This window comes from Taudactylus pleione, unplaced genomic scaffold, assembly GCF_031769625.1.
Source record: "Taudactylus pleione unplaced genomic scaffold, aTauple2 ptg001337l, whole genome shotgun sequence".
NCBI lineage: Eukaryota > Metazoa > Chordata > Amphibia > Anura > Myobatrachidae > Taudactylus > Taudactylus pleione.
This window is the reverse complement of record NW_028285737.1, coordinates 788,940-815,253: the sequence shown is the minus strand read 5'-3', so window position 1 is coordinate 815,253 and position 26,314 is coordinate 788,940. Positions and strand designations below refer to the sequence as shown.

The window sequence follows — 26,314 nt, the reverse complement described above, 5'->3', positions numbered from 1 at the left end:
TGTGATAGACACACATGGGATGTAACAGTGTAATATCAGTGTGATAGACACACATGGGATGTAACAGTATAATATCAGTGTGATAGACACACATGGGATGTAACAGTGTAATATCAGTGTAACAGACACACATGGGATGTAACAGTGTAATATCAGTGTAATAGACACAGATGGGATGTAACAGTATAATATCAGTGTTTTAGACACACATGGGATGTAACAGTGTAATAGCAGTGTGATAGACACACATGGGATGTAACAGTATAATATCAGTGTGATAGACACACATGGGATGTAACAGTATAATATCAGTGTAATAGACACACATGGGATGTAACAGTATAACATCAGTGTGATAGACACACATGGGATGTAACAGTGTAATATCAGTGTGATAGACACACATGGGATGTAACAGTATAATATCAGTGTAAGAGACACACATGGGATGTAAGTGTAATATCAGTGTGATAGACACACATGGGATGTAACAGTAAAATATCAGTGTAATAGAGACACATGGGATGTAACAGTGTAATATCAGTGTGATAGACACACATGGGATGTAACAGTATAATATCAGTGTAATAGACACACATGGGATGTAACAGTATAATATCAGTGTGATAGACACACATGGGATGTAACAGTGTAATATCAGTGTGATAGACACACATGGGATGTAACAGTGTAATATCAGTGTGATAGACACACATGGGATGTAACAGTATAATATCAGTGTGATAGACACACATGGGATGTAACAGTGTAATATCAGTGTGATAGACACACATGGGATGTAACAGTGTAATATCAGTGTAACAGACACACATGGGATGTAACAGTGTAATATCAGTGTGATAGACACACATGGGATGTAACAGTGTAATATCAGTGTGATAGACACACATGGGATGTAACAGTGTAATATCAGTGTGATAGACACACATGGGATATATCAGTGTAATAGACACACATGGGATGTAACAGTATAATATCAGTGTAATAGACACACATGGGATGTAACAGTGTAATATCAGTGTGATAGACACACATGGGATGTAACAGTGTAATATCAGTGTGATAGACACACATGGGATGTAACAGTGTAATATCAGTGTGATAGACACACATGGGATGTAACAGTGTAATATCAGTGTGATAGACACACATGGGATGTAACAGTGTAATATCAGTGTGATAGACACACATGGGATGTAACAGTGTAATATCAGTGTAACAGACACACATGGGATGTAACAGTGTAATATCAGTGTGATAGACACACATGGGATGTAACAGTGTAATATCAGTGTGATAGACACACATGGGATGTAACAGTATAATATCAGTGTGATAGACACACATGGGATGTAACAGTGTAATATCAGTGTAACAGACACACATGGGATGTAACAGTGTAATATCAGTGTAATAGACACAGATGGGATGTAACAGTATAATATCAGTGTTTTAGACACACATGGGATGTAACAGTGTAATAGCAGTGTGATAGACACACATGGGATGTAAGTGTAATATCAGTGTGATAGACACACATGGGATGTAACAGTAAAATATCAGTGTAATAGAGACACATGGGATGTAACAGTGTAATATCAGTGTGATAGACACACATGGGATGTAACAGTATAATATCAGTGTAATAGACACACATGGGATGTAACAGTATAATATCAGTGTGATAGACACACATGGGATGTAACAGTGTAATATCAGTGTGATAGACACACATGGGATGTAACAGTGTAATATCAGTGTGATAGACACACATGGGATGTAACAGTATAATATCAGTGTGATAGACACACATGGGATGTAACAGTGTAATATCAGTGTGATAGACACACATGGGATGTAACAGTGTAATATCAGTGTAACAGACACACATGGGATGTAACAGTGTAATATCAGTGTGATAGACACACATGGGATGTAACAGTGTAATATCAGTGTGATAGACACACATGGGATGTAACAGTGTAATATCAGTGTGATAGACACACATGGGATATATCAGTGTAATAGACACACATGGGATGTAACAGTATAATATCAGTGTAATAGACACACATGGGATGTAACAGTGTAATATCAGTGTGATAGACACACATGGGATGTAACAGTGTAATATCAGTGTGATAGACACACATGGGATGTAACAGTGTAATATCAGTGTGATAGACACACATGGGATGTAACAGTGTAATATCAGTGTGATAGACACACATGGGATGTAACAGTGTAATATCAGTGTGATAGACACACATGGGATGTAACAGTGTAATATCAGTGTAACAGACACACATGGGATGTAACAGTGTAATATCAGTGTGATAGACACACATGGGATGTAACAGTGTAATATCAGTGTGATAGACACACATGGGATGTAACAGTATAATATCAGTGTGATAGACACACATGGGATGTAACAGTGTAATATCAGTGTAACAGACACACATGGGATGTAACAGTGTAATATCAGTGTAATAGACACAGATGGGATGTAACAGTATAATATCAGTGTTTTAGACACACATGGGATGTAACAGTGTAATAGCAGTGTGATAGGCACACATGGGATGTAACAGTATAATATCAGTGTGATAGACACACATGGGATGTAACAGTATAATATCAGTGTAATAGACACACATGGGATGTAACAGTATAACATCAGTGTGATAGACACACATGGGATGTAACAGTGTAATATCAGTGTGATAGACACACATGGGATGTAACAGTGTAATATCAGTGTGATAGACACACATGGGATGTAACAGTGTAATATCAGTGTAACAGACACACATGGGATGTAACAGTGTAATATCAGTGTGATAGACACACATGGGATGTAACAGTGTAATATCAGTGTGATAGACACACATGGGATGTAACAGTATAATATCAGTGTGATAGACACACATGGGATGTAACAGTGTAATATCAGTGTAACAGACACACATGGGATGTAACAGTGTAATATCAGTGTAATAGACACAGATGGGATGTAACAGTATAATATCAGTGTTTTAGACACACATGGGATGTAACAGTGTAATAGCAGTGTGATAGACACACATGGGATGTAACAGTATAATATCAGTGTGATAGACACACATGGGATGTAACAGTATAATATCAGTGTAATAGACACACATGGGATGTAACAGTATAACATCAGTGTGATAGACACACATGGGATGTAACAGTGTAATATCAGTGTGATAGACACACATGGGATGTAACAGTATAATATCAGTGTAAGAGACACACATGGGATGTAAGTGTAATATCAGTGTGATAGACACACATGGGATGTAACAGTAAAATATCAGTGTAATAGAGACACATGGGATGTAACAGTGTAATATCAGTGTGATAGACACACATGGGATGTAACAGTATAATATCAGTGTAATAGACACACATGGGATGTAACAGTATAATATCAGTGTAATAGAGACACATGGGATGTAACAGTGTAATATCAGTGTGATAGACACACATGGGATGTAACAGTATAATATCAGTGTAATAGACACACATGGGATGTAACAGTATAATATCAGTGTGATAGACACACATGGGATGTAACAGTATAATATCAGTGTAAGAGACACACATGGGATGTAACAGTGTAATAGCAGTGTGATAGACACACATGGGATGTAACAGTATAATATCAGTGTAAGAGACACACATGGGATGTAACAGTGTAATATCAGTGTGATAGACACACATGGGATGTAACTGTAAAATATCAGTGTAATAGACACACATGGGATGTAACAGTATAATATCAGTGCAATAGACACACATGGGATATATCAGTGTAATAGACACACATGGGATGTAACAGTATAATATCAGTGTAATAGAGACACATGGGATGTAACAGTGTAATATCAGTGTAATAGACACACATGGGATGTAACAGTATAATATCAGTGTGATAGACACACATGGGATGTAACAGTATAATATCAGTGTGATAGACACACATGGGATGTAACAGTATAATATCAGTGTGATAGACACACATGGGATGTAACAGTATAATATCAGTGTAATAGACACACATGGGATGTAACAGTATAATATCAGTGTGATAGACACACATGGGATGTAACAGTATAATATCAGTGTGATAGACACACATGGGATGTAACAGTGTAATATCAGTGTGATAGACACATATGGGATGTAACAGTACAATATCAGTGTAATAGACACACATGGGATGTAACAGTACAATATCAGTGTAATAGACATACATGGGATGTAACAGTATAATATCAGTGTGATAGACACACATGGGATGTAACAGTATAATATCAGTGTGATAGACACACATGGGATGTAACAGTATAATATCAGTGTAATAGACACACATGGGATGTAACAGTATAACATCAGTGTGATAGACACACATGGGATGTAACAGTGTAATATCAGTGTGATAGACACACATGGGATGTAACAGTATAATATCAGTGTAATAGACACACATGGGATGTAACAGTGTAATATCAGTGTAATAGACACACATGGGATGTAACAGTGTAATATCAGTGTGATAGACACACATGGGATGTAACAGTATAATATCAGTGTAATAGAGACACATGGGATGTAACAGTATAATATCGGTGTACTAGAGACACATGGGATGTAACAGTATAATATCGGTGTAATAGACACACATGGGATGTAACAGTATAATATCGGTGTAATAGACACACATGGGATGTAACAGTATAATATCGGTGTAATAGAGACACATGGGATGTAACACTATAATATCGGTGTAATAGACACACATGGGATGTAACAGTATAATATCGGTGTAATAGACACACATGGGATGTAACAGTATAATATCGGTGTAATAGAGACACATGGGATGTAACAGTATAATATCGGTGTAATAGACACACATGGGATGTAACAGTATAATATCAGTGTAATAGACACACATGGGATGTAACAGTATAATATCAGTGTAATAGACACACAGCTCCTCTACACATTATTTAGGCCTGATTCTGAGCTGGGAGTAAAGCAAACTAACATCAAGTAACTTTGCAACTGGACAAACCATACTGCACTGCAAGGTGGGCAAATACATTTATTTTTTTGCATGCAGGGTAAATACTGGGCACCTTTATTTTTACACAGCAATCTAGACTTGAGTTTGGACATCCCGACCCCAAAACTAAATCCCTCTGCGCAGACTAAAGCTGGGTACACACGAGACGATAAATTGGACAATTTGACGATTTTAGACGAAACGGAACTAGAAATCGTCTACATCATCCAGTGTGAACGCACTATTGCGCCCTCCCGTACGTCGTACATCAATTCTTCAGATCTGAAGATATCGTTAACGATTTTGTGCAAATTGTCTAGTGCAGTGGTTCTCAAACTCGGCCCTCAGGACCACACACAGGTCACATGTTCCAGGTCACCCAGCAGGTGCACAGGTGTATTCATTACTCACTGACACATTTTAAAAGGTCCACAGGTGGAGCTAATTATTTCACTTGTGATTCTGTGAGGAGACTTGGAAAACATGAACTGTTTGGGGTCCTGAGGACCGAGTATGAGAACCTGTGGTCTAGTGTGAAAATGATTAAACGACCAAACGATGCAATATATATCAGTTGGTTGTTTGAAGGATTGTACAGTGTGTATGCAGTACATAGTTTGTTCTGGGGAAGAAGGGAAATTGAAAAGAAACTGCGTCTTTCTCCTTCATCCACTAGGGGACACTGTTCAACCTGCAGGGGAACATGGCATTGCAAAGGGGCACAGTTACTGGTTCTTTTCTGCTTTACTATCACCTAAGAATTAGACCCATAGTGACAGTCCCTTTAGAATATTGGCAAGACCCTAAATCCCACCTACCTGATGCTCCTGTGGGATCCTGTGATTCTCCTCTGTACAGTCCTGGGAATAAAGAGGACGGGGACATCTCTCTGGGGTATTTCTGTTACTGGGTCCATCTGTAGGAGACACACAGTGACTGAGAACATTGTATATATGTGATTATCAGATGATGTGTGTATATAGGGGGCCCCCATACCTGCTCTCCCCTGTATAATAAATGACAGTCTCCTCTTACCCAGTGATGTGAGGGGCCGGTGATTCTCCATCATCACGTCCTTGTACAGACCACTGTGTTCCTCTATATACTCCCCCTCCTGCATGGAGACATAGACAGTGACATCCTGACACCTTATAGGAACCTGACACACACAATGATCCAGTCATCACCCAGACACATCCCCTGGTGTTACTGTATAATGTCCCATTCCCAGCAGTCACCTCTCCAGTCATCACCCAGACACATCCCCTGGTGTTACTGTATAATGTCCCATTCCCAGCAGTCACCTCTCCAGTCATCACCCAGACACATCCCCTGGTGTTACTGTATAATGTCCTATTCCCAGCAGTCACCTCTCCAGTCAGAAGCTGAATGATCTTGTTGGTGAGTTCCAGGATCTTCTGGTCATTGTGTCTCTCATGCATCAGTGACTGAGGTGGAGGCACCGTGATGGGGCACTGGGTCTTGCTCAGTCCTCCTGACACACGGAGATGGCTGCTGGGTGTCTCACACTCACTGGATGTTCTCTTCACTAGTACAAAATCCTGTGTATTGGGGGAAACATCAAATATTACTGCATACATTCCCAGGCCCCCTCACCTCCCCAGTCATGTCCCTGTATTATTACTATAGATATAAGTGATGTCACTGTGACACTCCCAGATCCCCTCACCTCCCCAGTCATGTCCCTGTATTATTACTATAGATATAAGTGATGTCACTGTGACACTCCCAGATCCCCTCACCTCCCCAGTCATGTCCCTGTATTATTACTATAGATGTAAGTGATGTCACTGTGACACTCCCAGATCCCGTCACCTACCCAGTCATGTCCCTGTATTATTACTATAGATGTAAGTGATGTCACTGTGACACTCCCAGATCCCCTCACCTCCCCAGTCATGTCCCTGTATTATTACTATAGATGTAAGTGATGTCACTGTGACACTCCCAGATCCCCTCACCTCCCCAGTCATGTCCCTGTATTATTACTATAGATATAAGTGATGTCACTGTGACACTCCCAGATCCCCTCACCTCCCCAGTCATGTCCCTGTATTATTACTATAGATATAAGTGATGTCACTGTGACACTCCCAGATCCTCTCACCTCCCCAGTCATGTCCCTGTATTATTACTATAGATATAAGTGATGTCACTGTGACACTCCCAGATCCCCTCACCTCCCCAGTCATGTCCCTGTATTATTACTATAGATGTAAGTGATGTCACTGTGACACTCCCAGATCCCTCTCACCTCCCCAGTCATGTCCCTGTATTATTACTATAGATGTAAGTGATGTCACTGTGACACTCCCAGATCCCCTCACCTCCCCAGTCATGTCCCTGTATTATTACTATAGATATAAGTGATGTCACTGTGACACTCCCAGATCCCCTCACCTCCCCAGTCATGTCCCTGTATTATTACTATAGATATAAGTGATGTCACTGTGACACTCCCAGATCCCCTCACCTCCTCAGTCATGTCCCTGTATTATTACTATAGATATAAGTGATGTCACTGTGACACTCCCAGATCCCCTCACCTCCCCAGTCATGTCCCTGTATTATTACTATAGATATAAGTGGTCACTATGACACTCCCAGATCCCCTCAACTCCCCAGTCATGTCCCTGTATTATTACTATAGATATAAGTGATGTCACTGTGACACTCCCAGATCCCCTCACCTCCTCAGTCATGTCCCTGTATTATTACTATAGATATAAGTGATGTCACTGTGACACTCCCAGATCCCCTCACCTCCCCAGTCATGTCCCTGTATTATTACTATAGCTATAAGTGATGTCACTGTGACACTCCCAGATCCCTCTCACCTCCCCAGTCATGTCCCTGTATTATTACTATAGCTATAAGTGGTCACTGTGACACTCCCAGATCCCCTCAACTCCCCAGTCATGTCCCTGTATTATTACTATAGATATAAGTGATGTCACTGTGACACTCCCAGATCCCTTCACCTCCTCAGTCATGTCCCTGTATTATTACTATAGATATAAGTGATGTCACTGTGACACTCCCAGATCCCTCTCACCTCCCCAGTCATGTCCCTGTATTATTACTATAGATGTAAGTGATGTCACTGTGACACTCCCAGATCCCTCTCACCTCCCCAGTCATGTCCCTGTATTATTACTATAGATGTAAGTGATGTCACTGTGACACTCCCAGATCCCCTCACCTCCCCAGTCATGTCCCTGTATTATTACTATAGGTATAAGTGATGTCACTGTGACACTCCCAGATCCCCTCACCTCCCCAGTCATGTCCCTGTATTATTACTATAGATATAAGTGATGTCACTGTGACACTCCCAGATCCCCTCACCTCCTCAGTCATGTCCCTGTATTATTACTATAGATATAAGTGATGTCACTGTGACACTCCCAGATCCCCTCACCTCCCCAGTCATGTCCCTGTATTATTACTATAGATGTAAGTGATGTCACTGTGACACTCCCAGATCCCTCTCACCTCCCCAGTCATGTCCCTGTATTATTACTATAGATGTAAGTGATGTCACTGTGACACTCCCAGATCCCCTCACCTCCCCAGTCATGTCCCTGTATTATTACTATAGATATAAGTGATGTCACTGTGACACTCCCAGATCCCCTCACCTCCCCAGTCATGTCCCTGTATTATTACTATAGATATAAGTGATGTCACTGTGACACTCCCAGATCCCCTCACCTCCCCAGTCATGTCCCTGTATTATTACTATAGATATAAGTGATGTCACTGTGACACCCCCAGATCCCCTCACCTCCCCAGTCATGTCCCTGTATTATTACTATAGATATAAGTGATGTCACTGTGACACTCCCAGATCCCCTCACCTCCCCAGTCATGTCCCTGTATTATTACTATAGATATAAGTGATGTCAGTGTGACATCCTCAGACACTCTTACCTCCCCAGTCAGCAGGCCGATGATCTCCAGGGTGAGGTTTAGTATCCTCTCAGTCATGCGACTCCTGTCCTTGTCCATCCTCTGGGAATCGATGATGCGTCTTATCTTTGGAAGAGTTCTAGTACATATGCTTCCGTTACTCACTGGTCAGTTGTCTAGGAATATAATAATTACACTGTACAACAAATTAATACTTTTAATTTATTTCCTTTCTAAAAATAGTCATACATTACTAATTTGAGGTCAAGAAAAACTAAAATGATTTCAAAATGTTTTTACTAGCTCTGTTGAGCGACACTACTTGCACTATACTGTATGTACATTAGTAATATAGTCATAGTGAAAAACTATTTTAAAATAATCTGACATTTTCTTGATAGCAAATAAATAACAGTTGTTTTAATTCAATCAATCACAAATAAGAACACAAAATGAAACAAACATACAGCATACAAAACAAACATACAGCATACAAAACAAACATACAGCATAGGAAGGTACTATGTAATATAGTGGCCTAGTCATGGGGGTGCTTTCTCTTTGCTTGTCGCTTGTACTCCTCTTCTGGGGCATCTCTTGTCACTGTCCATCAGTAGTGATCACCTACCCTGATATCTTTGTTCCATTGCTGAAATGTCTTGGTGGAATCGCTCACTATGCTTGTCACTCAGTGCACCACAGTTATCTTGTGTGGGTAATCCCGTGAATCACATATATTTGAATAGGGGAGGGGGACAAATAACTGATTCATTTAATTGGGTTATTAGGCTCCGCCCCCTCTGCACGGAATGCAGATTGCTGGTAAAATTCTCTCCATTCTGTCCACTTCACTAGGAATATCCCTACATCATCATAAATGGGATATATCTCGGAATTGAGAGCTAACAGAGTTTTAAATGTCATATTCATTCTTTGCAAGCTGAAATCAATTAGAAGTAACTACAGTCAGGTGCATAAATATTGGGACATTGACAGAATGTTCATATTTTGGCCTCTATTCACCACCACAATGGCTTTGAAATGAAACAAACAAGATGTGCTTTAACTGCAGACTTTCAGATTTAATTTGAGGGTAATTACATCCAAATCAGGTGAACGGTGTAGGAATTACAACGGTCTCTATATGTGCCTCCCACTTTTTAAGGGGCCAAAAGTAATGGGACAAACGAAACAATTCTAAATCTAACTTTCACTTTTTAATACTTTGTTCCAAATCCTTTGCAGGCAATTACAGCCTGAAGTCTGGAACGCATAGACATCACCAGACGCTGGGTTTCATCCCTGGTGATGCTCTGCCAGGCCTCTACTGCAAATGTCTTCAGTTCCTGCTTATTCTTGGGGCATTTTCCCTTCAGCTTTGTCTTCATCAAGTGAAATACATGCTCAATCGGATTCAGGTCAGGGGATTGACTTGGCCATTGCATAACATTCCACTTTTTAGCCTGAAAAAACTCTTTGGTTGCTTTTGCAGTAAAATTCGGGTCATTGTCCATCTGCAATGAGTTCTGAAGCATTTGACTGAATATGAGCAAATAATATTGCCCGAAACACTTCAGAATTCATTCTGCTGCTTTTGTCAGCAGTCACATGATCAATAAATACAAGGGAACCAGTTCCATTGGCAGCCATACATGCCCACGTCATGACACTACCACCACCATGCTTCACTGATGAGGTTGTATGTTTTGGATCATGAGCAGTTCCTTTCCTTCTCCATACTCTTCTGTTCCCATCACTCTGGTACAAGTTGATCTTTGTCTCATCTGTCCATAGGATGTTGTTCAAGAACAGTAATAGCTTTTTTAGATGTTGTTTGGCAAACTCTAATCTGGTCTTCCTGTTTTTGTGGCTCACCAATGATTTACATCTTGTGGTGAACCCTCTATATTTACTCTTGTGAAGTCTTCTCTTGATTATTGACTTTGACACATATACACTACACCTACCTCCTAGAAAGTGTTCTTGATCTGGCCAACTTTTGTGAAGGGAAATAATTCTTCTGTCATCCACCACAGTTGTTTTCCGTGGTCTTCCGGGTCTTTTGATGTTGCTGAGCTCTCCGGTGCGTTCTTTCTCGACAGCAACTGATTCCAAATGCAAATGTCACATCTAGAATCAACTCCAGACCTTTTACCTGCTTAATTGATAATGAAATAACGAGGGATTAGCCCACACCTGTCCATGAAATAGCTTTTGAGTTGATAGTCCCATTACTTTTGGCCTCTTAAAAAGTGGGAGGCACATATAGAAACCGTTGTAATTCCTACACCGTTCACCTGATTTGGATGTAATTACCCTCAAATTAAATCTGAAAGTCTGCAGGTAAAGCACATCTTGTTTGTTTCATTTCAAAGCCATTGTGGTGGTGAATAGAGGCCAAAATATGAAAATTCTGTCAATGTCCCAATATTTATGCACCTGACTGTATTTTCACATCGGAAACATTGTCATTGATGTGCAGTGTTATAAGAAAACATCTAAAAATACACATGCAACAGACTCAGATATGAAACACTGAGTGACCTGTATTATAAAAGTAAATTGATGCCTCAGGCTGCTCCTGTCTAATAATAATAACAGTACAAAATAGGTGGCATAATACACCAAAGGCTGCTCCCCTGCATAATAATACCAGGACAAAATAGGGAGCTCCCCCTGTTTATAATACACATTTAAGGACACCACAGGCTGCTGCTCCTCCTGTCTAATAATAATAACTGGACACCACAGCCTGCTCCCCCTGTATAATAATAATAATGATAATAATAACAGAACACCACAGGCTGCTCCCGCTGTATTATAGTAATAACAGGACACCACAGGCTGCTCCTGCTGCATTATTGTAATAACAGGACACCACAGGCTGCTCCTGCTGTATTATAATAACAGGACTCACAGGCTGCTCTCTTTGTATAATAATATCAAAACATTACAGTTTGTTCCCCCTGTATAATAATAACAACAACAGGACACCACAGGCTGCTATCCCTGTATAATAATAACAGGATACCACAGGCTGCTTCACATGTATAATAATAATGATATTAACAGGACACCACAGGCTGCTCCCCTGTATAATAATAATAACAGGGCACCAGAGGCAGCTCTCCCTGTATAATAATTGGACATCACATGCTGCTCCTCCTGAATAATAAAAACAGGACACTACAGGTCGCTCTCCCTGTATAATAATAATAACTGGACACCACAGGCTCCTCCACCTGTATAATAAGAGGTATGGTATAATATACCTTTGTTAACTGTTTTTCTACGAGGTCCATAGGGTCCACAGGAACTACCTTTGGGTATGTAGTTGGAGCAATCCAATGCACCAAACAGCTACAGCTTTGAAGCTCCCAGCATGCACTGGTCCTCCACATATACCCCGCCCCCAGCCACAGGCATTCAGTTTGTAAACAAGCCTAGGCAAGAGATGGACAGTGGACAAGAAAGTACAATGTACACAAGAAACACTCAACATACGAAGAGGGAATCAGTGATACAAAAAGGCTAAAGAGCAGATCCCAACTGAGGCCAGCTGACTCTAGTGCTGGTGCAGGTGTACCGGATAGGACAGGTGGCTGTTTACAAAAGTTACTACACATATCATCCTGTATAACATCCTGCTCAGACAGGCCTGACGAACAGGACTTACATGTCCACAGCACTGGCGGTTCATCCTTCTCACCTTTACCTTTAGACCTGACAAATGTGTAAACGGTATAAGGTGCACAGTATAAATGCAATGCGACTTTTATCAATGAAAAACCCCACACACCTCCTCAGAGGGATGGGGAGAAACACAGTGATAGGTATAACTGACAGTTTGAAAAAACAGGCAGTATAAATACAGCAGCTAGCATACAGTCACATACAATGCATAAATACGCACAATTGCTATTGCAAATGGACCCTGTATCAACTAACCAGCCCCGAGGGGGTTAGGGTAAGATGTAGAGCGCTATATACCAGACCCAAGGGAGAGGTATACAGCTCCTCAATGCAAGAGGTGGTCAGATATAGTAAACCAGATGCGGGAATCCGTACCCGGAAGTTTGCGTCTGAAGGGGGGGACCGGCCGGGGCAGCGCCTATCTCCACATGGCTGAGAATCTGACGGCCGGCTACGCTGACCTCACGTTGACTAGTGCACTCTAGTGCGTCTTACAACTCGTCACCGGCGACAGACGATATGGCCCCGGCCGCCTTAGTGAGGACACGTTACACGAAGTCTTCACCCGCAGCCGCGTCTGATGCATCTCTACACCGGAGGCCAGGACTGCCACGCACGATTCCCCGTAAGGAATCGCTTACCAGACATCTCCGTGATCCGACTGCAGTCCGGACGTCAGCAAAAGCTGCTAGCTAAGCCACGCTGAGGCCCGCCGAGAACCTCGGGGCGTATGGCAGTACTGGTGTTTTGGCATCGGCGGAGGTAGAAGGAATCGCGGTACTGAGTCATTATCGGCGCTGGTACCGCTAAACTCTGAATTTACAAAAAACTAAGGTAAATCATAAAATAAAAAAGCCTGGGACTGCCTAGGCAGTCCCACTGTATAATAGGTGCAACTGGTCTTCCCACGCACCAACAAAAAAACCTGTGGCTGAGGGCGGGGTATATAGGGAGTGCATGCTGGGAGCTCCAAAGCTGTATCTGTTAGGTGCAATTGATCACTCCAACTACATACCCCAAGGTAGTTCCTGCAGACCCTATGGACCCTGAAGAAGAAAATAATAATAGGACACCACAGGCTGCTCACCCTGTGTAATACTGATAACTGGACACCAAAGGCTGCTCACCCTGTATAACAATAATAACAGATCACCACAGGCTGTTCCTCCTGTATACTAACAATATACTAACAATACCAGGACACCAGTGGCTGCTCCCCCTGTATAACAATAATAACAGATCACCGCAGGCTGCTTACCCTGTATTAAAATACTCTCCCTGCATAAGAGTAATAACAGGACAAAACAGACTATTCCCCTTGTATAATAATAACAGGACACCACAGGCTGCTCCCCCTGTATAATAATAACAGGACACCAGAGGCTGCTTCCACTGTATAATAATAACAGGACACCACAGGCTGCTACCCCTGTATAATAATAACAACAGGACACCACAGGCTGCTCCCACTGTATAATAATAACAGGACACCACAGGCTGCCCCCCCTGTATAATAATAACAACAGGACACCACAGGCTGCTCCCCCTGTATAATAATAATAACAGTACACCACAGGCTGCTCCCCCTGTATAATAATAATAACAAGACACCACAGGCAGCTGCTCTGTATAATAATAATAATAGGACACCACAGGCTGCTCCCCCTGTATTAAAATAACAGGACACCACAGGCTGCTCCCACTGTATAACAAGACACCACAGGCTGCTCCCCCTGTATAATAATAACAACAATAGGACACCACAGACTGTTCCCCCTTAAATAATAATAACAGGATATCACAGGCTGCTCCCCCTGTATAATAATAATAACAGGACACCACAGGCTGCTCCCCCTGTATAATAAACATAATGGGACACCACAGGCTGCTCCTCCTGAATGATAATAATAATAACAGGACACCACAGGCTGCTCCTCCTGTATGATAATAACAGGACACCACACGCTACTCCCCCTGTATAATAATAACAAGACACCACAGGTTGCTCCCCCTGTATAATAATAACAACAGGACACCACAGGCTGCTCCCCCTGTATAATAATAACAACAGGACACCACAGGCTGCTTCCCCTGTATAATAATAATAACAGGACACCACAGGCTACTCTCCCTGCATAAAAGTAATACTAGGACACCACAGGCTGCTTCCCCTGTATAATATCAGGACACCACAGGCTGCTCCCACTGTATAATAATAACAGGACACCACAGGCTGCTCCCCCTGTATAATAATAACAACAGTACACCACAGGCTGCTCCCACTGTATAATAACAGGACACCACAGGCTGCTCCCCCTGTATAATAACAACAACAGGACACCACAGGCTGCTCCCCCTGTATAATAATAACAGGACACCACAGGCTGCTCCCACTGTATAATAATAACAGGACACCACAGGCTGCTACCCCTGTATAATAACAACAACAGGACACCACAGGCTGCTCCCCCTGTATAATAATAACAACAGAACACCACAGGCTGCTCCCCCTGTATAATAATAACAACAGAACACCACAGGCTGCTCCCCCTGTATAATAATAACAACAGAACACCACAGGCTGCTCCCCCTGTATAATAATAATAACAGGACACCACAGGCTGCTTCCCCTGTATAATAATAACAACAGAACACCACAGGCTGCTCCCCCTGTATAATAATATCAGGACACCACAGGCTGCTCCCCCTGTATAATAATAACATGATACCACAGGCTGCTCCCCCTGTATAATAATAACAGGATACCACAGGCTGCTCCCCCTGTATAATAATAATAACAGGATACCACAGGCTGCTACTACTGTATAATAATACCAGGACACCACAGGCTGCTCTCCCTGTATTATAATAATAACAGGACACCACATGCTGCTCCCCTGTATAATAATAACAGGATACCACAGGCTGCTCTCCCTGTATTATAATAATAACAGGATACCACATGCTGCTCCCCTGTATAATAATAATACCAGGACACCACAGGCTGCTCTCCCTGTATTATAATAATAACAGGATACCACATGCTGCTCCCCTGTATAATAATAATAACAGGACACCACAGGCTACTCTCCCTGCATAAGGGTAATACCAGGACACCACAGGATGCTCCCCCTGTACAATAATATCAGGACCCCACAGGCTTCTCCCCCTGTATAACAATAATAACAGATCACCACAGGCTGCTCTCCCAGTATAATAATAATACCACCCACATGCTACTGCATAAGAGTAATACCAGGATACCACAGGCTGCTTCCCCTGTATAATAATAACAGGACACCACAGGCTGCTCCCCCTGTATAATAATAAAAATAGTCACCATTAGACACAACAAAGTCTCCTCTCTGCTTCTTCCCGGACAGCACAGTCTACCGGAAGCAATTACTAAAGGGAGGAGATTGGTGGAACGCACAGGGCAGAATTCGGGTGGAACTCACAAGGCGAAAGTCGGTGGAACGCACAGGGCGGATGTCGGGTGGAAACCACAGGGCGGAAGTCAGGGGGAACTCTTAGGGCGGAAATCGGTGGAACGCATAGAGCAGAAGTCTGGTGGAACGCACAGGGCGGATGTCGGGTGGAAAACACAGGGCGCAAGTGGGCTTGACACCAAAGGGCGGAAATCGGGTGGAACGCACAGGGCGGAAGTCAGGTGGAACGCACAAGACGGAAGTCAGGTGGAACGCACAGGGCGGAAGTGGTGTGTGCAGTGCATTCCGGGTGCAGGGCTGCGGTAATACATAGCTACAGGGAGAGCTATAATATGGTACATGCAGCGAGTGTGGGGCCTGGAGGGGGCTGCAGTCACCCCCCTGGCACCCTGCAGCTAGTGCACCCCTCCCACAGCGGTTCCCTCACAGCTCTGGTGCTTACCTGTATCCATTCCCTGCTGCCCTCTGTTACCCCTCATTCTCTAAGGGGCCCCTGCTACTCCACATACTAAGGAGTCCCTGTAACCACACACTAAGAGGACTCTGTTACTAAGGGGCCCCTCTTATTTCACACTATGTGGCCAGTGTTTCTCCACACTAAGGGGCCCTTGTTACCCCAAACTAAGAGACCCATGTTATCAAAGGGACATGTGTTATCCCACACTAAGGAGCCTCTGTTACCCCTCACTCAGGTGCCTGTGTTACCCCACACACTATTGAGCCCATGTTTCCCCACACTAAGTGGCCCCTGTTTCCCCACACTTAGGAGTCCATGTTATCCTACACTAAGGGGTCCATGTAACCCCAAATTAAGGGTCATTTACTACCACATACTAAGGGTTTGGTATTACTCCACACTAAAGGGTCCATGTTACCTCACACTACGTGTTCTGTATTACCACACACTGTCCTATATTACCCTACAAAAGGGACCCCTGTTACCACACACTGAGGGGCCTGTGTTATCACACCAGCATTTATTGCCCCCAAGCTCATCATGTTCCTTTTTTACGTCCATTATCCTCCTCTATTGGGCTATTTATCACTGTTGAAACCCCAGCTAGGGCAGCCCATCCAATACACGGTGTCCTGACAGGTTCTGGGCCAGCAGCATGACAAGTGGGATCTACCTGGGAACTTTCATCAGGCTTCAGAAGCTGAGAAAATGGCCTTTGCTACCAGATTCAAGCACAGAAAACCTTTGGAAGCTTGATAAATTACACAAGCGCAGTGGCCCTGTACATTGTGTGGGGTGGGGGCTGGGCTCCAGTACTTACAGCTATAGGCTTAGTAAATAGATGTTACTTCATTTCATGGTTATTGGGCAGAGACGTTGAGTTTACATGATTTCTGAGGCCAAAGGGCTTGATCAATATTCCCTTAAGACTGGAGGTTTGACCTTTTACTCCCCCCCATCATTCTATAACTATAACACTCTCCAGCAAGATGCTGATACCCTGTGTGAGAGGCCTGTTAAAGGCATACTAGCGTAGATAATCATCCATATATATTGCAGATCATTGTTACCTAGAACTTGTGGTTCTCATCGTCAGCTCTTAAGGTGCCTACACACTAGGCGAATCTCAAACGATGGAATGTCAACGATTTACCTTGATCTCCTTAACTATTTCCAGTGCATTATTAACGAGATTGCCAGATCTTACTGCATGTAGGTAAAATCAGAGGTTACGACAAATGACCCGTGGGACTGCGCATTGGCATCATTATCGTTAGGGGACACTGCACAAATTTGCTGTTCTGATATGTTGGAAATGACCAAATCGTACAAAATTCGTCTAGTGTGTATTCAGCTTAAAGTTTTCCCATAGGCTCATGCTGGGTCAGGTACACGGAATTTGGGGTTCTACTAGACACCGAATCGACCTTTCCACTATATAATCTGTAGGGAATCTGTTTGTTTTATACACGGATGTTCTACTGTGTAATCTCAATTATTGACAGCAGATATTATGTGTTTTATGGGTTATTTAGGGTGAACACCTGACAAATATGGTATAACGTATAGACGCAGAAAGAGAGACGTATGTGACTGATAATAAGGCAGAAGATATAGAGGGAGAAGAATAGACGTATGTGACTGATATGAAGGCAGAAGATATAAAGGGAGAAGAGGAGACGTATTTGACTGATAATAAGGCAGAAGATATAAAGGGAGAAGAGGAGACGTATGTGACTGATATGAAGGCAGAAGATGTAGAGGGAGAAGAAGAGACCTATGTGACTGATATGAAGGCAGAAGATATAGAGGGAGAAGAAGAGACGTATGTGACTGATATGAAGGCAGAAGATATAGAGGGAGAAGAAGAGACGTATGTGACTGATATGAAGGCAGAAGATGTAGAGGGATAAGAGGAGATGTATGTGACTGATATGAAGGCAGAAGATATAGAGGGAGAAGAAGACACGTATGTGACTGATATGAAGGCAGAAGATATAGAGGGAGAAGAGACGTATGTGGCTGATATGAAGGCAGAAGATATAGAGGGAGAAGAAGAGACGTATGTGACTGATATGAAAGCAGAAGATATAGAGGGAAAAGAAGAGACGTATGTGACTGATATGAAGGCAGAAGATGTAGAGGGATAAGAGGAGATGTATGTGACTGATATGAAGGCAGAAGATATAGAGGGAGAAGAAGACACGTATGTGACTGATATGAAGGCAGAAGATATAGAGGGAGAAGAGACGTATTGACTGATTACTGTATAAGATATAGAGGGAGAAGATGTATGTGTCTGATATGAAGGCATAAGATATATAGGGAAAGGAGACTTATGTGACTGACAATAATGCAGAAGATATAGAGGGAGAAGAAGAGACGTATGTGACTGATAATAAGGTAGAAGATATAGAAGAAAAGACATATGTGACTGATAATAACGCAGAAGATATAGACAGAGAAGAGATGTATGTGACCAATAATAAAGCTGAAGATATAGTAGGAGAAGAAGAGACATATGTGACTGATATGAAGGAAGAAGATATAGAGGGAGAAGAGACGTATGTGACTGATATGAAGGAAGAAGATATAGAGGGAGAAGAAGAGACATATGTGACTGATATGAAGGAAGAAGATATAGAGGGAGAAGAGACGTATGTGATTGATATGAAGGCAGAAGATATAGAGGGGGAAGAAGAGACGTATGTGACTGATATGAAGGAAGAAGATATAGAGGGAGAAAAAGTGACATATGTGACTGATATGAAGGAAGAAGATATAGAGGGAGAAGAGACGTATATGACTGATATGAAGGAAGAAGATATAGAGGGAGAAGAAGAGACATGTGATTGATATGAAGGAAGAAGATATAGAGGGAGAAGAGATGTATGTGATTGATATGAAGGCAGAAGATATAGAGGGGGAAGAAGAGACGTATGTGACTGATATGAAGGCAGATGATATAGAGGGAGAAGAAGAGACGTATGTGATTGATATGAAGGCAGAAGATATAGAGGGGGAAGAAGAGACGTATGTGACTTATATGAAAGCAGAAGATACAGAGGGAGAAGATGTGTGACTGATAATAAGGCAGAATATATAGAAAGAGAAGAAGAGATATACATGACTGATATGAAGGCAAAAGATATAGAGGGAGAAGAAGAGATATACATGACTGATATGAAGGCAGAAGTTACAGAGGGAGATAAGGAGAATTATGTAAGCAGTGATCAGCAGTGTAAGGAGGAGCAGATTCCTACATATATCAGCACAGGTGAGCTTATGAGCTGGCAGATGCCCAGGGCTTAAAAGAGGGAGTCCCTCGGTCCAAGTAGATTATGCAGTGTGAGGGAGCAGCAATCACTGAAGGCCAGCCAAGGAGTATGCAGCAGGAGACTAATGAACACATCAACAGCTGTAGTGATTACTCTGTCCAGCTCCAAAAATGACATGGGAACCCCAGTAGGCTATCAAGTGGCCCTGTAGAGGTACAACCAACCCTTTGGGAAGCACAATGATGCTGTCATGCACCTGCAGCAGCCTGATCCATCAGCAATGACAAACTGTAGTCCCCGGCTTCAGATGGGACTAGGCTGCGGCTGGAGACAGCAGTTCAGCTGGTTGGATTCCCATGACATCCCCACAAATGTCAAGGAGAGGCAGAAGGGTCCCAGTTCACAGCTTTTTGAGGAAACAGATAATGCAAATGAGCTTCCATGGAGTACTAAGATGGAAAATGGTAGAGAACCAGTGATTTAGTGCAATCTTTCTTTTTTCCAGAACAATTGATATTTCACATTCAATTCCCTTCCCTAGGTTGAAACTGCCTTTTGGGTTCTGGAACTTAATACAAGGTAATAAGACCATTAAAAATATTGATAGGTGATTGCCAGTTAGATGGTCCAATGAATGCAATGTGTGCTAAGTTTAATAGCCACATCTGGCTTGTCCTGATTTTTAATTCCTAACTGTGAATGTCACAATAAGATATAGAGAAAACTTGAAACATTAATAAAAGTGATAGATTAAACTACTTCATTTTTATTTATTCTCTGGGGTTTCTCTACATTATCTTCTCCATCAGTATCACCCTCTCCCCCATCTCTACCTAACACTGCCAGTAATCTAGTTGTCACAGCGCGATTTTACACACATGTATTCTTTACAGACAGTCCCAGGATATCAACACTTATAGACTGCCCCAGCCATCTGGAATAGATTTTCTGCAGTCATGCTGGGCAACTCCTGGTCAAATTTTTTTTAGTTTCTACCAATGCTATATACTCTGCTGCAGGCTTACCCTGAGTGCTGAATTACCACCTGGTGGTCACACATTATACTGCAGCTGTCTGGGCCTTGGCTATCTGCTACACTGCTTCAACATTGCTGCGCCTGCAACAATCTATTGCTGCTACTGATCTCTGCTCGACTTTGTACCCTGATTTCTGTCCCTTCTCTCTCATGCTGATGTGCACCTAGAGAGACTGACTCCCCCATCTCATGCTGATGTGCACCTAGAGAGACTGACTCCCCATCTCATGCTGATGTGCACCTAGAGAGACTGACTCCCCCATCTCATGCTGATGTGCACCTAGAGAGACTGACTCCCCCATCTCATGCTGATGTGCACCTAGAGAGACTGACTCCCCATCTCATGCTGATGTGCACCTAGAGAGACTGACTCCCCTATCCCATGCTGATGTGCACCTAGAGAGATTGAGGACCTCATTCAGAGTCGGTCGTAAGCGGCCACTCCGTCGTACCCAGCGATGTTCTCTAAACTGCGCATGCGTAAGATTCACAATGCGCGTGCGCAAATTAGCTGTTGCGATCGGAAATTTCTCTCTCCTTGAACATAGCCAGGTCATTAGTTTGAGTGACAGAATGAGCCGTTTGTGGGTGGTAACCGGGGAAGGTGCTTATGAACGGAGGCGTGATGTTCCGAATGCAGGTGTGCCTGACTTTGCTAATGGAGTTTAATGGGAGTGCATAATTAACAAAGTAGTGTCATGGCACACGTAACATGGGTGATTTTTACACTGACTAGATCGTAGTGCTTAAGAGAGGTTATGGTCAGCCTTAAGCTCTGCGATCAGCTCCGATGGGTCCCGATGGTCTCGATTAATTCTTAAAACCCCGGAGATGACGTGTGTTGCGATAGAGAAGGGGGCGTGTATTTAGTGTTATGGCCGCTTCTTACCCTCGCTGGTTCAGCTAACGATCCCATCTTAGGGCCGCAACTTGCGATCGCTTCATTTGCACATCCGGCCCCTTTCCCCTACGACCGAGCGGCCGCTTAAGACCGACTCCGCCATCTCATGCTGATGTGCACCTACAGAGACTGACTCCCCCCTGTCATGCTGATGTGAACCTAGAGAGACTGACCCCCCCATCTCATGATGATGTGCACCTAGAGAGACTGATTCCCCCATCTCATGCTGATGTGCACCTAGAGGGACTGACTCCCCCATCTCATGCGGATGTGCACCTAGAGGGACTGACTCCCCCATCTCATGCTGATGTGCACCTACAGAGACTGACTCCCCCCTGTCATGCTGATGTGAACCTAGAGAGACTGACCCCCCCATCTCATGCTGATGTGCACCTAGAGGGACTGACTCCCCCATCTCATGCTGATGTGCACCTAGAGAGACTGACTCTCCCTTCTCATGTGAATATGCACCTAGAAAGACTGACTCCCCCCTCTCATGGTAATATACACCTAGAGAGACTGACTCCCCATCTCATGCTAATGTGCACCTAGAGAGACTGACTTACTCATCTCATGCTGATGTGCACCTAGACACCTAGAGAGACTGACTTACTCATCTCATGCTGATGTGCACCTAGAGAGACTGACTCCCCCATCTCATGCGGATGTGCACCTAGAGAGACTGACTCTCCCTTCTCATGTGAATATGCACCTAGAAAGACTGACTCCCCCCTCTCATGGTAATATACACCTAGAGAGACTGACTCTCCCTTCTCATGTGAATGTGCACCTAGAAAGACTGACTCCTCCCTCTCCCATTGAGTATCAGCAACTGATTTCTATCTGTACAAACTACTTTCTGATCTTTTTTTCCTATGTATCTCTGTCCCTGATGTTGGCTCTATGGCTAATTCCAAGAAAGGAACTGCCTCGGAGATCACTCACCAGTTTACAATACATCTGAACACACTTATTTTTCCTCTGAAGAAACGGCCTGATTAGTACAGCTGAGAAACGTGTAAGGGGCTCTCCCTCTAGGAGCCCCGGGACCTGTGACTATAGATACCTGCCTCCTCACTACAGTCTGACCAACGGCCATCATATTTTTGGCAGCTTAATAATATTTAAGCAGCCGTAGAAAGATACAGCCGCTGAAATCCATTGCTTGTCACGGTGATCTGCGACTAAATTACAGTACGATTGGAGCCTGTTTTCATGTGCGGCAACGCGGGACACATTTGCCAAGCTGTCTCAAGTCAGATACTGCTGGTATAATTATATACTAAAGAACTTTTTCAAGTGCCCTAACTATTCAGTTCTGATATGGATGTATAGAGGAATCAACAGGCTTACCTCCTATAAAGGTTCTCTCAGACAGTCACCATTAAATCACCATAACTATGAGTACTCACACATTTTTTTCTTTTTGAGCAAGCTTGCACTATAGGAAGAAGGCTTTCTGGAGTGGTGCCAATTCTGACTTTAAACATATTTTTAAGCACTTTTTTCAATTAGCAAAGGTGGTTTACCGTGGAACTTTGATTTCAAGTTTCACAGAAACCCTGGTAACAATCAGCATAAAGTGCATATAAAAATCTAATTCAGCACTGTATCTATTTTATTTAGTTTTTATTTTGTTATTTTTGATATATTATTATTATATAATTTTCTTGTCATATTGTAATTTGTTTTTTATGTATATTATTAAACTGTCATTTATGATATTGCTCTCTCATGTCTTTATAGTTTAGTTATCTTCATTAAAGACCCCAAAGAGGCAAAGGACTTGCACACCTAGAGGAATTGGGCCTTCCATCGCGAGATCTGTATCACTCTTAAGCCTCCTGAAAATCAGTAGCCATGTTACATCTCCCTCTAATAACTATTAAATATTCACAAGACTCCTACTACCCCTTTTAGGACATATTATAGACATGTTGGAGGTCACCAAGCCCCTCTTTTACTCTTATTTGAGCCTTTTTGCCCACAGTGGACTATCAGCTTTGTATAATATTACTGAATTTATGGCTTGACACAATATGATATCTCCTGATGGAAGTGACTTATTGGGCCTGTAATGTATTGCACTATCCAGTTATAGATGGTTACTCTAACTTTCAGTCTACTCCTGTGGGGGGATGGCCTGGGTAATGTGGAGCAATGTGCAGTGGTTTCCTATGAGCCTAGTGGATGGTCACATCAGCCAGGTTCAGTATGTGATTTCAACATTCAAAATGCCAACAATGAGAACGGGGACACTGTTAGGTGTAACACGCCATGCTGATATGCTAATAATGTGACTAAAGCAATATAGCAGTGTTGGCATTACATCCTCAGAAATGAAGCCTACAATCATGTTTGCAAGTGTAAAGCCGGCACTGCTGAGATATCATCGGTTACACCATCTAATGTCTGTGGCTGAATGTAAAGATGGCACTGCTGAGATATCATCGGTGACACCATCTAATGTCTGTGGCTGAATGTAATGCCAGCACTGCTGAGATAGCATCGGTGAGACCATCTAATGTCTGTGGTAGAATATGAATGACATAAAAGGGGTAATAGCAGGATAATCACATGGGGAAGAGCACTTATGACAAATGAGTGTAAAAGCAATATACTCTAATAAGGAGAGGTCATTCTGATATTATGGTGAAGTGAGTGAGACTAGAGAGCAGAGCCAAATGATCTAACGGTGACTGAGGCCATGTCTAAGAGAATATATAGTAAGTTGCAGTAGAGCAGGAGGTCAGTATTTGGGAACGCCATTTAATAAGCTCATTATGTACAGCTCTGTATCTTGCTGTAGTTTGTGGCCTTATAGATGCATAAATTACAGCTGTAGTGGGAGATGCCAAAAGTAACTCAGACAGGAACTAACTCTATCTGCCTAATTTATATTGTGTGAGGGGATCCAGCACCTCTGCTGTTCCCTGAGACCTTCCCTGGAGAGCCCTAGTGGAATTCTCAGACCGAACCTGAGCTGGTTTATCAAAGTGAAGCAAACAGGATGACCATGGGGTTTGTGAGAGTTCAGGAGCCAGTACATAATAGGTTCACTTTTTTCTTGAGATATTAGCTCCTCCCCTCCAACCACTTCCTCAGTTTGAACCTAATGAGCCCTAAGGATAGGTTGAAGAACTAAGGACAGAATTGCATCCTTCTCACATGCACAACCAAATAAGGGAGGGATCGAAGTGTCTCCCAGATGGACTCAGAGAAAGTCATTTAGCGTTAAGTACCAAAAATCTTATTTTCTCCTTCGTCCATCTATGGGATATTCTTGGACCAAGGTGAGGTATCAAAGCTGCCCCTTGGGGAGTTATGTTTAGCTGTAGCCAGACATAATCATTTTCATCCAAATGCAGCATCTTTTGATGCAAAGTCATGACATCTGTGAAATTTTGTGAATGTATGAACCAAGCTCCACGTAGCTGGTCTTCATAACTGCTCTGCAGTAGCACCATGCTGCACCGCTCACGAAGCACCAACTTGAGCGAGAGGAATGAGCTGAAATTCTAGCTGGAATAGGTATCTCAGCCCCCTCATATGCTTGCTTGATTGTAGCCCTAATCCATCTGGCTATAGTCTGATTGGTTGCCAGCAAACCTCTTTTCTTTGCATCAAGTATAAGCAAACTATCCATTTTTCTCAGGATAAAACTTTAACACTCTAATGACATCTAACCGAGACAACCACACTCCTCGATTGTCTTGCCTGAAACAGTCAAGGCCAGAATGACTGTCTGATTTATGATGGAATGCTGACACAACCTTAGGTTGAAAGAAAGGAAGTGTATGTAACACAGCCCTATCTTCATGAAAAAACAGACATAAAGCCTTACAAGATAAAGCCCCTAATTCTCACACTCTTCTAGCCAAAGACATTGCTGCAGAAAAAATAATTTCCAAGTTACCCAAATAAAGTCCACCTACTGTAAAGGCACCAAAGGTGGTAACTGTACTGCTGATAGTACAAGATTTAGGTCCTATAGCTCTATGGGATGCCTATATGCTGGTTCTAGGTGTAAAAAACCATACAAAAACGTCTTCACTTCAGGAATAAATGCCAATCTCATCTGAAAATAGACAGACAGAGCTGATGCTTACACCTTAAATTAACTTAAGCTAAGGCCCATTTTAAGACCTGCGTGAAGAAAAGAAAAAACTCTTGGTAATGCAAAAAATTAAACTTTGTTTTTTCACACCATGAAATATAACTTTTCTAGACTCTTTGATAATTGTCTGAAGATACTTTCTTCCTAGCCTTAATCATAGACTTTCTTCTTTAAAATCTTACGACAAGAGAAAGAAAAAGAAATGTCCTCTTGGTTGGCGCACTGTTTGGTAATTATAATATGTAACTTTTATTGGTTCAATCTAAAAATAAAGAAAACAATTAGGTTGTGGATTAAAAAATATTAAATAAATGATGAGTGTGTCTTGTGT

The 26,314-nt window shown here is 42.5% G+C and overlaps 1 protein-coding gene across 3 annotated transcripts in view; it reads right to left on the bottom strand.

The window, feature by feature from the left end:
- LOC148443068 (uncharacterized) overlaps positions 1-16,168 on the bottom strand; it is a 31,931-nt gene extending 15,763 nt beyond the window's left edge. Inside the window, exons 1-5 of one of the 3 annotated variants that reach the window (XM_088463287.1) lie at positions 16,086-16,168; positions 9,074-9,228; positions 6,490-6,681; positions 6,155-6,233; positions 5,938-6,035 (exon numbers count right to left, since the gene is read on the bottom strand). In XM_088463287.1, the coding sequence (XP_088319413.1) occupies positions 5,938-6,035; positions 6,155-6,233; positions 6,490-6,681; positions 9,074-9,151 (447 nt within the window). In that variant the 5' untranslated portion in view covers positions 9,152-9,228; positions 16,086-16,168. Of the gene's footprint in view, positions 1-5,937; positions 6,036-6,154; positions 6,234-6,489; positions 6,682-9,073; positions 9,249-15,978; positions 16,056-16,085 lie in introns of those variants that run through there. The other 2 variants (XM_088463288.1, XM_088463289.1) reach the window with 2 other exon arrangements.
- Between the last annotated feature and the right edge of the window lie 10,146 nt (positions 16,169-26,314).